This window comes from Montipora capricornis, chromosome 14 (genome assembly GCF_036669925.1).
Source record: "Montipora capricornis isolate CH-2021 chromosome 14, ASM3666992v2, whole genome shotgun sequence".
NCBI classification, from domain to species: Eukaryota; Metazoa; Cnidaria; class Anthozoa; order Scleractinia; family Acroporidae; genus Montipora; species Montipora capricornis.
In genome coordinates, this window is record NC_090896.1 from 38,254,586 (window position 1) to 38,267,085 (window position 12,500).

General features: G+C 41.0%; 1 protein-coding gene across 1 annotated transcript in view; it reads right to left on the reverse strand.

The window, feature by feature from the left end:
* LOC138031954 (fibulin-2-like) overlaps positions 1 to 12,500 on the reverse strand; it is a 37,078-nt gene that overhangs the window by 1,160 nt on the left and 23,418 nt on the right. Inside the window, exons 5-9 of the mRNA XM_068879554.1 lie at positions 11,671 to 11,793; positions 10,630 to 10,752; positions 6,650 to 6,772; positions 5,613 to 5,735; positions 805 to 927 (exon numbers count right to left, since the gene is read on the reverse strand). Coding sequence (XP_068735655.1) covers positions 805 to 927; positions 5,613 to 5,735; positions 6,650 to 6,772; positions 10,630 to 10,752; positions 11,671 to 11,793 — 615 coding nt within the window. The remainder of the gene's footprint in view (positions 1 to 804; positions 928 to 5,612; positions 5,736 to 6,649; positions 6,773 to 10,629; positions 10,753 to 11,670; positions 11,794 to 12,500) is intronic.

Below are 12,500 nucleotides of genomic sequence, written 5' to 3' on the forward strand. Positions count from 1 at the left end.
CCTTCAATGCTTCTGGGTAGAAGCTTTGTTGCTAGTTTCAAGTTGAATGCGAGTTACTTACCCGAACTTCTTTTTCCATCGCCTGAATAACCGCTTACTCCAAACGCGTCGGAGAATAAACAAGGTTTACAGATACAGTGCGCAGAGTGCTGCTCACTATTTTAGTTTTTTTTTCCTTTGGAATTCAATTCAAAGTTGATCTGTGATAGTCTTACCTGCACAGACCCTCTCTAGGCATACATTTTTTTGGCCAGAATCCTTCGGAATTTTTATTTTGTACTAATAATTTCCTGGGGAAAATATATTATTTTTAACTTGCCTACCCACTTACGGGCTTGCCAAACTACAGCGAGACTCGTAAAAATATTCCGCGACACTACAAACTAAATCGTGCAATAAGAAATATTCCGTCTGAAAATTAGATTGTTCGTATTTTAGATCTTCGAAGACAAAGGAACAACGAGTGGGGGCGCATCTTATGGAACAAGATAAATATCGAAATTAAACGAACCAGGAGAGAGAGAGAGAGAGAGAGAAAAAAATTGAAGAGAATGCTTGCTTATGTCGTCGATGATGATGATGATGCGGAAGTGGGATAGGGGAGGAGGAGAAAGAACATACATGAGCATGAAGATAATGAGATGATAAAGATTGATAATGATAAGCTGAGAATGAAAAAAAGAAATTTGAAGGGGTGACTCTCGAACTGTTCACAATGAGAAAATGAAATGAGAAAGCTTTGTGGGGTTAGGGTCTAAAATTCAAACCTTGTTTGTGAGATTGAAATGTATCAAGTGTTCTTACCTCTGCAAGTTTTTCCGTCCCCAGCGTATCCGGCCTTGCAAGTGCACTTGTAGGAACCAAGAGTATTGTTGCATGTAGCTTTTACATGACACACAGGTGAAGAAGCAGTGCATTCATCAACATCTACAACATATAGGAACAAATACATAAAATGATGGAAAGGTGTAACTCGCCCGTGGAAAGGATAGAACACAAGTTGCTTGGCAACGGGTGAAAGGACAACTGAATGCAGGATTCGAACCTACGACCTCTGTAACACCGTTCGGGAGATTTAAGCTACTAGAACTCTTAAAGAGCTGGTCCTGAATGGACAATGTGTCTCGCTTGGTCTATGGGCTCTACAAAGTCATACGCCTCAATGTTTACAAGTACATGAAATGTAGTTGTAAAACAAAAAATCATGTCTGCATTTGTATGACTTTCTAGAGCCCGCTGACCAAGCGAGACACATTATCAACTCAGGACCTAGACAAAGGACCCAGTTTCCCAGGAATTCTGCAGCTGGTAGCTCAATGGGTAGAGCATCCGACCGGTGTTACGGAGGACGTAGGTTTGCGATCGAATCCTGCTAAAGACACAAAAAGACGTAAAAATATTCCGCGATACTACAAACTAAATCGTGCAATAAGAAATATTCCGTCTGAAAATTAGATTGTTCGTATTTTAGATCTTCGAAGACAAAGGAACAACGAGCGGGGGCGCATATTATGAAACAAGATAAATATCGAAATTAAACGAACCAGGAAAAAGAGAGAGAAAGAAAAAAAAATTGAATAGAATGCTTACTTATGTCGTCGATGATGATCATGACGATGCGGAAGTGGGATAGGGGAGGAGGAGAAAGAACATACATGAGCATGAAGATAATGAGATGATAAAGATTGATAATGATAAGCTGAGAATGAAAAAACGAAATTTGAAGGGGTGACTCTCAAACTGTTCACAACATCTACAACATCTACAACATATAGGAACAAATACATAAAATGATGGAAAGGATAGAATACAAGTTGCTTGGCAACGGGCGAAAGGACAACTGGATGCAGGATTCGAACCTACGACCTCTGTAACACCGTTCGGGAGATTTAAGCTACTAGAACTCTTAAAGAGCTGGTCCTGAATGGACAATATGTCTCGCTTGGTCTATGGGCTCTACAAAGTCATACACCTCAATGTTTACAAGTACATGAAATGTACTAGTTGTAAAACAAAAAATCATGTCTGCATTTGTATGCCTTTCTAGAGCCCGCTGACCAAGCGAGACACATTGTCAACTCAGGACCTAGACAAAGGACCCAGTTTCTCAGGAATTGAGTATGTCAAACATACCATCTCGCAGAACAAGTTCGACGTGCTCACTCTATCGGAGACCTGGCTAAACAGTTCTATTACCGACCTGGAACTAGAAATCCCAGGTTACGACCTCTATCGGATTGATCGAAACACCAAGCCAGGCGGCGGAGTGGGCGTTTACGCCCGGCAAACCTACAAGGTGAAGGTTCTTGATGACATTTCAAACATCTCAGACAGTGGCTTACATCAGCTATGGATAAATCTTCAGGTTAGAAACCTTAAGTCAATTGTAATCTGTGCAATGTATAGGCCACCTGACACTCCGCTAACTTGTTTTGACACTTATTTAACTCCAACTTTGATCACTGCTTCCTTGCGAAATAAGCCGATATATATACTCGAGGACGGAAACTGCGATATGCTTAAGCCGGATTGCAGAGGAGCCATCGCTTTGACAAATTTCTGTAACAGCTTCAATTTATCCCAATTAGTCTCGAGACCTACTCGCGTAACTAAAACTACCGAGTCATTGATTGATGTGATCATAACCTCAAACCCTCAGCAAGTTATTGAAACTAATGTTATGCCAAGCTCAATAAGCGACCATGATCTTCCCTATGTTGTTCTTCGCATAAAGAAGGAACGCCGTAAATTAACATATATGACTGGGAGAAGTTTTAAGGGTTATGCAGCTGATCGGTATGTCTGAAGTCCCGTGGTCCTTGCTGGATATTTTTGATGATGCAGAGGACAAACCATATGCTTTTAACTTTTTATTCAACGATATCCTAGATAAACATGCACCGATCAAAATGATGAAAATACGTGGGCGTCCAAACCCTTATGTCACCGAGGAAATCCGTGAGCTTATGAGAATAAGAGATAATTGGAAGAAAATTGCTAAGAAAAGCAAAAACTCCTATGCCTGGCTGCAATACAAGAAATGCTGCCGCGAGGTAAAAAGAGAAATTCGGCTTGCAGAAAGAGAACATGTAAATCAGCAAATACAATACAAACTGCATATGGAAATCGATCCGTTCGTGCATACCAAAGAAGTCAACTGCTCAGAGAAGCAACAGTAAAGATCATAAAGGCGTGGCTAATGAATTTAATCAATTCTTCTCAAGTGTCGGCGAAAACACGATTAAAAAGATAAAAGAGATGGCAGCCACAGCTGAATGCAACTACACATTAGGCCGAAATTCCTTTCAAGCAAGAGTTTACCCGACATCCGAACAATTTTCTTTTACCCCTGTTAAATGCCATCAGGTGGAAGCTATTCTTAAGAACATGGCCCCAAACAAAGCCCCTGGGATCGATAAGATACCTGTACGATTAATTAGGGACTGCCTTCAAGCCATTTCGTACCCTCTTACTTCAATAATCAAAACCTCACTTTTTACTGCTTGCTTCCCAAATGTGTGGAAAATTGCCGAGGTGAAACCAATACCCAAGGAAGGCGATCACGAAATAGCCAATAATAACAGACCTATATCACTTCTACCTATTCTATCAAAAGTGTGCGAGAGAGTGGCTCACGATCACCTTATGGAATACCTAACTTCTAAAGGCCGCTCATCTACCAAACAAAGTGGTAACAAAAAGAAACACTCCACCGAAACCTCTGTGATTCAGACCACCGACATGATATTGAGTGCGATTGATAAAAAGCACTTGACGGCGGTAATTCTGCTTGACATGAGCAAAGCCTTTGACGGTATAGATCACAACTTGCTTCTTGTCAAGCTGCAGGACATCGGTGCCTCGCCTTTAGCTTTGCAGCGGTTTCGTAGTTATCTAACCGCTCGCTATCAGGTTGTCACGATTGGGACAGCATCATCGGAACGCCTACACGTGGCCAGTGGAGTGCCTCAGGGGAGGATTTTAGGGCCACTCCTCTTTAGCATTTATATGAATGATTTGCCATCAGTTCCACAACATTGTTCTGTCCAGTGCTACGTGGACGACACTAAGCTCTTGCTGTCTTTCCGGCTTCAAGATCAATCAGGTATTGTCGCAGAAATAAATCAAGATCTCACAAGAGTACGTAACTGGTGTTTCGATAACCAGTTACTGTTAAACCCCGACAAGACGAAGCTCCTACTTTGTGGCAGTAAGCATGGGGCCGCCAAAACCCGCAACTTCAAGCTTTCGTTCCTTGGAAAACAGCTTGCTCCAGTGGAGGCTGCCAGAGACCTTGGTGTTATATTGGACACAAGTTTAACTTTTGACGATCATGTCACTGCAACTGTCGCTTCTTGTATGTCGCGACTAGGCCAGATAAATCGTGTTAAACATTGTTTTGACAAACGCACTTTAATTATAATTATCAATGCGTTAGTTTTTAGTAAACTTTTTTATTGCTCTTCAGTCTGGAGCAATACTTCACAATCTAACATTGCTAAACTCCAAGCTGTTCAGAATTTTGCCTGTAGAATTGTTAGTGGGTCAAAGAAATACGATCATGTTACTCCCATTCTCAAACAACTCAACTGGCTCCCCGTGAAACAACACATGTATTATCGCGATTCAATTATGGCATTTAAATGCATGAATGGCCTTGTTCCGGGGTATCTATCTGATCAGTTCATTAAACGTTCATCAATATCAACACGCAAAACTAGAAACTCACAGCTGTTAAATATACCGTTATTTAAAACCGCAACTGGCCAAAGATCATTTTACTATCGTATGGTATCTCTTTGGAACGCTCTACCTCAAGTAATTGAGTTAAGTCAATCGTTAGCTCAGTTTAAAACCTTGATAAGAAAAGACTCTTAATGGATAGCTAGCTGAATTTATCCAATACCGCATTAGTATGGCATTTGTTTTTCTTAGCACATTTTAAATTTTATTCATATAGAATTATTTTATTGTATTTCATTGTTGTATTTGTATTTCACAGAAAAGCCCCTTGGGGACGTGAAATAAACGTATGTATGTATGTAATTCTGCAGCTGGTAGCTCAATGGGTAGAGCATCCGACCGGTGTTACGGAAGACGTAGGTTCGCGATCGAATCCTGCTTAAGACACAAAAAGACGTAAAAATATTCCGCGATACTACAAACTAAATCGTGCAATAAGAAATATTTCGTCTGAAAATTAGATTGTTCGTATTTTAGATCTTCGAAGACAAAGGAACAACGAGCGGGGGCGCATATTATGGAACAAGATAAATATCGAAATTAAACGAACCAGGAAAGAGAGAGAGAGAGAGAGAGAGAGAGAGAGAGAGAGAGAGAGAGAAAATTGAATAGATTGCTTACTTATGTCGTCGATGATGATCATGATGATGCAGAAGTGGGATAGGGGAGGAGGAGAAAGAACATACATGAGCATGAAGATAATGAGATGATAAAGATTGATAATGATAAGCTGAGAATGAAAAAACGAAATTTGAAGGGGTGACTCTCAAACTGTTCACAATGAGAAAATGAAATGAGAAAGCTTTGTGGGGTTAGGGTCTAAAATTCAAACCTTGTTTGTGAGATTGAAATGTATCAAGTGTTCTTACCTCTGCAAGTTTTTCCATCCCCAGCGTATCCGGCCTTGCAAGTGCAATTGTAGGAACCAAGAAAGTTGTTGCATGTAGCATTTACATGACACACAGGTGAAGAAGCAGTGCATTCATCAACATCTACAACATATAGGAACAAATACATAAAATGATGGAAAGGTGTAACTCGCCCGTGGAAAGGATAGAATACAAGTTGCTTGGCAACGGGCGAAAGGACAACTGGATGCAGGATTCGAACCTACGACCTCTGTAACACCGTTCGGGAGATTTAAGCTACTAGAACTCTTAAAGAGCTGGTCCTAAATGAACAATGTGTCTCGCTTGGTCTATGGGCTCTACAAAGTCATACGCCTCAATGTTTACAAGTACATGAAATGTAGTTGTAAAACAAAAAATCATGTCTGCATTTGTATGACTTTCTAGAGCCCGCTGACCAAGCGAGACACATTATCAACTCAGGACCTAGACAAAGGACCCAGTTTCCCAGGAATTCTGCAGCTGGTAGCTCAATGGGTAGAGCATCCGACCGGTGTTACGGAGGACGTAGGTTCGCGATCGAATCCTGCTTAAGACACAAAAAGACGTAAAAATATTCCGCGATACTACAAACTAAATCGTGCAATAAGAAATATTCCCTCTGAAAATTATATTGTTCGTATTTTAGATCTTCGAAGACAAAAGAACAACGAGCGGGGGCGCATCTTATGGAACAAGATAAATATCGAAATTAAATGAACCAGGAAAGAGAGAGAGAGAGAGAAAAAAAAAATTGAATAGAATGCTTACTTATGTCGTCGATGATGATCATGATGATGCGGAAGTGGGATAGGGGAGGAGGAGAAAGAACATACATGAGCATGAAGATAATGAGATGATAAAGATTGATAATGATAAGCTGAGAATGAAAAAACGAAATTTGAAGGGGTGACTCTCAAACTGTTCACAATGAGAAAATGAAATGAGAAAGCTTTGAGGGGTTAGGGTCCAAAATTCAAACCTTGTTTGTGAGATTGAAATGTATCAAGTGTTCTTACCTCTGCAAGTTTTTCCGTCCCCAGCGTATCCGGCCTTGCAAGTGCAATTGTAGGAACCAAGAAAGTTGTTGCATGTAGCATTTACATGACACACAGGTGAAGAAGCAGTGCATTCATCAACATCTACAACATATAGGAACAAATACATAAAATGATGGAAAGGTGTAACTCGCCCGTGGAAAGGATAGAATACAAGTTGCTTGGCAACGGGCGAAAGGACAACTGGATGCAGGATTCGAACCTACGACCTCTGTAACACCGTTCGGGAGATTTAAGCTACTAGAACTCTTAAAGAGCTGGTCCTGAATGGACAATATGTCTCGCTTGGTCTATGGGCTCTACAAAGTCATACACCTCAATGTTTACAAGTACATGAAATGTACTAGTTGTAAAACAAAAAATCATGTCTGCATTTGTATGCCTTTCTAGAGCCCGCTGACCAAGCGAGACACATTGTCAACTCAGGACCTAGACAAAGGACCCAGTTTCTCAGGAATTGAGTATGTCAAACATACCATCTCGCAGAACAAGTTCGACGTGCTCACTCTATCGGAGACCTGGCTAAACAGTTCTATTACCGACCTGGAACTAGAAATCCCAGGTTACGACCTCTATCGGATTGATCGAAACACCAAGCCAGGCGGCGGAGTGGGCGTTTACGCCCGGCAAACCTACAAGGTGAAGGTTCTTGATGACATTTCAAACATCTCAGACAGTGGCTTACATCAGCTATGGATAAATCTTCAGGTTAGAAACCTTAAGTCAATTGTAATCTGTGCAATGTATAGGCCACCTGACACTCCGCTAACTTGTTTTGACACTTATTTAACTCCAACTTTGATCACTGCTTCCTTGCGAAATAAGCCGATATATATACTCGAGGACGGAAACTGCGATATGCTTAAGCCGGATTGCAGAGGAGCCATCGCTTTGACAAATTTCTGTAACAGCTTCAATTTATCCCAATTAGTCTCGAGACCTACTCGCGTAACTAAAACTACCGAGTCATTGATTGATGTGATCATAACCTCAAACCCTCAGCAAGTTATTGAAACTAATGTTATGCCAAGCTCAATAAGCGACCATGATCTTCCCTATGTTGTTCTTCGCATAAAGAAGGAACGCCGTAAATTAACATATATGACTGGGAGAAGTTTTAAGGGTTATGCAGCTGATCGGTATGTGCGAAGTCCCGTGGTCCTTGCTGGATATTTTTGATGATGCAGAGGACAAACCATATGCTTTTAACTTTTTATTCAACGATATCCTAGATAAACATGCACCGATCAAAATGATGAAAATACGTGGGCGTCCAAACCCTTATGTCACCGAGGAAATCCGTGAGCTTATGAGAATAAGAGATAATTGGAAGAAAATTGCTAAGAAAAGCAAAAACTCCTATGCCTGGCTGCAATACAAGAAATGCTGCCGCGAGGTAAAAAGAGAAATTCGGCTTGCAGAAAGAGAACATGTAAATCAGCAAATACAATACAAACTGCATATGGAAATCGATCCGTTCGTGCATACCAAAGAAGTCAACTGCTCAGAGAAGCAACAGTAAAGATCATAAAGGCGTGGCTAATGAATTTAATCAATTCTTCTCAAGTGTCGGCGAAAACACGATTAAAAAGATAAAAGAGATGGCAGCCACAGCTGAATGCAACTACACATTAGGCCGAAATTCCTTTCAAGCAAGAGTTTACCCGACATCCGAACAATTTTCTTTTACCCCTGTTAAATGCCATCAGGTGGAAGCTATTCTTAAGAACATGGCCCCAAACAAAGCCCCTGGGATCGATAAGATACCTGTACGGATAATTAGGGACTGCCTTCAAGCCATTTCGTACCCTCTTACTTCAATAATCAAAACCTCACTTTTTACTGCTTGCTTCCCAAATGTGTGGAAAATTGCCGAGGTGAAACCAATACCCAAGGAAGGCGATCACGAAATAGCCAATAATAACAGACCTATATCACTTCTACCTATTCTATCAAAAGTGTGCGAGAGAGTGGCTCACGATCACCTTATGGAATACCTAACTTCTAAAGGCCGCTCATCTACCAAACAAAGTGGTAACAAAAAGAAACACTCCACCGAAACCTCTGTGATTCAGACCACCGACATGATATTGAGTGCGATTGATAAAAAGCACTTGACGGCGGTAATTCTGCTTGACATGAGCAAAGCCTTTGACGGTATAGATCACAACTTGCTTCTTGTCAAGCTGCAGGACATCGGTGCCTCGCCTTTAGCTTTGCAGCGGTTTCGTAGTTATCTAACCGCTCGCTATCAGGTTGTCACGATTGGGACAGCATCATCGGAACGCCTACACGTGGCCAGTGGAGTGCCTCAGGGGAGGATTTTAGGGCCACTCCTCTTTAGCATTTATATGAATGATTTGCCATCAGTTCCACAACATTGTTCTGTCCAGTGCTACGTGGACGACACTAAGCTCTTGCTGTCTTTCCGGCTTCAAGATCAATCAGGTATTGTCGCAGAAATAAATCAAGATCTCACAAGAGTACGTAACTGGTGTTTCGATAACCAGTTACTGTTAAACCCCGACAAGACGAAGCTCCTACTTTGTGGCAGTAAGCATGGGGCCGCCAAAACCCGCAACTTCAAGCTTTCGTTCCTTGGAAAACAGCTTGCTCCAGTGGAGGCTGCCAGAGACCTTGGTGTTATATTGGACACAAGTTTAACTTTTGACGATCATGTCACTGCAACTGTCGCTTCTTGTATGTCGCGACTAGGCCAGATAAATCGTGTTAAACATTGTTTTGACAAACGCACTTTAATTATAATTATCAATGCGTTAGTTTTTAGTAAACTTTTTTATTGCTCTTCAGTCTGGAGCAATACTTCACAATCTAACATTGCTAAACTCCAAGCTGTTCAGAATTTTGCCTGTAGAATTGTTAGTGGGTCAAAGAAATACGATCATGTTACTCCCATTCTCAAACAACTCAACTGGCTCCCCGTGAAACAACACATGTATTATCGCGATTCAATTATGGCATTTAAATGCATGAATGGCCTTGTTCCGGGGTATCTATCTGATCAGTTCATTAAACGTTCATCAATATCAACACGCAAAACTAGAAACTCACAGCTGTTAAATATACCGTTATTTAAAACCGCAACTGGCCAAAGATCATTTTACTATCGTATGGTATCTCTTTGGAACGCTCTACCTCAAGTAATTGAGTTAAGTCAATCGTTAGCTCAGTTTAAAACCTTGATAAGAAAAGACTCTTAATGGATAGCTAGCTGAATTTATCCAATACCGCATTAGTATGGCATTTGTTTTTCTTAGCACATTTTAAATTTTATTCATATAGAATTATTTTATTGTATTTCATTGTTGTATTTGTATTTCACAGAAAAGCCCCTTGGGGACGTGAAATAAACGTATGTATGTATGTAATTCTGCAGCTGGTAGCTCAATGGGTAGAGCATCCGACCGGTGTTACGGAAGACGTAGGTTCGCGATCGAATCCTGCTTAAGACACAAAAAGACGTAAAAATATTCCGCGATACTACAAACTAAATCGTGCAATAAGAAATATTTCGTCTGAAAATTAGATTGTTCGTATTTTAGATCTTCGAAGACAAAGGAACAACGAGCGGGGGCGCATCTTATGGAACAAGATAAATATCGAAATTAAACGAACCAGGAAAGAGAGAGAGAGAGAGAGAGAGAGAGAGAGAAAATTGAATAGATTGCTTACTTATGTCGTCGATGATGATCATGATGATGCAGAAGTGGGATAGGGGAGGAGGAGAAAGAACATACATGAGCATGAAGATAATGAGATGATAAAGATTGATAATGATAAGCTGAGAATGAAAAAACGAAATTTGAAGGGGTGACTCTCAAACTGTTCACAATGAGAAAATGAAATGAGAAAGCTTTGTGGGGTTAGGGTCTAAAATTCAAACCTTGTTTGTGAGATTGAAATGTATCAAGTGTTCTTACCTCTGCAAGTTTTTCCATCCCCAGCGTATCCGGCCTTGCAAGTGCAATTGTAGGAACCAAGAAAGTTGTTGCATGTAGCATTTACATGACACACAGGTGAAGAAGCAGTGCATTCATCAACATCTACAACATATAGGAACAAATACATAAAATGATGGAAAGGTGTAACTCGCCCGTGGAAAGGATAGAATACAAGTTGCTTGGCAACGGGCGAAAGGACAACTGAATGCAGGATTCGAACCTACGACCTCTGTAACACCGTTCGGGAGATTTAAGCTACTAGAACTCTTAAAGAGCTGGTCCTGAATGGACAATGTGTCTCGCTTGGTCTATGGGCTCTACAAAGTCATACGCCTCAATGTTTACAAGTACATGAAATGTAGTTGTAAAACAAAAAATCATGTCTGCATTTGTATGACTTTCTAGAGCCCGCTGACCAAGCGAGACACATTATCAACTCAGGACCTAGACAAAGGACCCAGTTTCCCAGGAATTCTGCAGCTGGTAGCTCAATGGGTAGAGCATCCGACCGGTGTTACGGAGGACGTAGGTTCGCGATCGAATCCTGCTTAAGACACAAAAAGACGTAAAAATATTCCGCGATACTACAAACTAAATCGTGCAATAAGAAATATTCCGTCTGAAAATTATATTGTTCGTATTTTAGATCTTCGAAGACAAAGGAACAACGAGCGGGGGCGCATCTTATGGAACAAGATAAATATCGAAATTAAACGAACCAGGAAAGAGAGAGAGAGAGAGAGAGAAAAAAAAAATTGAATAGAATGCTTACTTATGTCGTCGATGATGATCATGATGATGCGGAAGTGGGATAGGGGAGGAGGAGAAAGAACATACATGAGCATGAAGATAATGAGATGATAAAGATTGATAATGATAAGCTGAGAATGAAAAAACGAAATTTGAAGGGGTGACTCTCAAACTGTTCACAATGAGAAAATGAAATGAGAAAGCTTTGAGGGGTTAGGGTCCAAAATTCAAACCTTGTTTGTGAGATTGAAATGTATCAAGTGTTCTTACCTCTGCAAGTTTTTCCGTCCCCAGCGTATCCGGCCTTGCAAGTGCAATTGTAGGAACCAAGAGTGTTGTTGCATGTAGCATTTACATGACACACAGGTGAAGAAGCAGTGCATTCATCAACATCTACAACATATAGGAACAAATACATAAAATGATGGAAAGGTGTAACTCGCCCGTGGAAAGGATAGAATACAAGTTGCTTGGCAACGGGCGAAAGGACAACTGGATGCAGGATTCGAACCTACGACCTCTGTAACACCGTTCGGGAGATTTAAGCTACTAGAACTCTTAAAGAGCTGGTCCTGAATGGACAATATGTCTCGCTTGGTCTATGGGCTCTACAAAGTCATACACCTCAATGTTTACAAGTACATGAAATGTACTAGTTGTAAAACAAAAAATCATGTCTGCATTTGTATGCCTTTCTAGAGCCCGCTGACCAAGCGAGACACATTGTCAACTCAGGACCTAGACAAAGGACCCAGTTTCTCAGGAATTGAGTATGTCAAACATACCATCTCGCAGAACAAGTTCGACGTGCTCACTCTATCGGAGACCTGGCTAAACAGTTCTATTACCGACCTGGAACTAGAAATCCCAGGTTACGACCTCTATCGGATTGATCGAAACACCAAGCCAGGCGGCGGAGTGGGCGTTTACGCCCGGCAAACCTACAAGGTGAAGGTTCTTGATGACATTTCAAACATCTCAGACAGTGGCTTACATCAGCTATGGATAAATCTTCAGGTTAGAAACCTTAAGTCAATTGTAATCTGTGCAATGTATAGGCCACCTGACACTCCGCTAACTTGTTTTGACACTTATTTAAC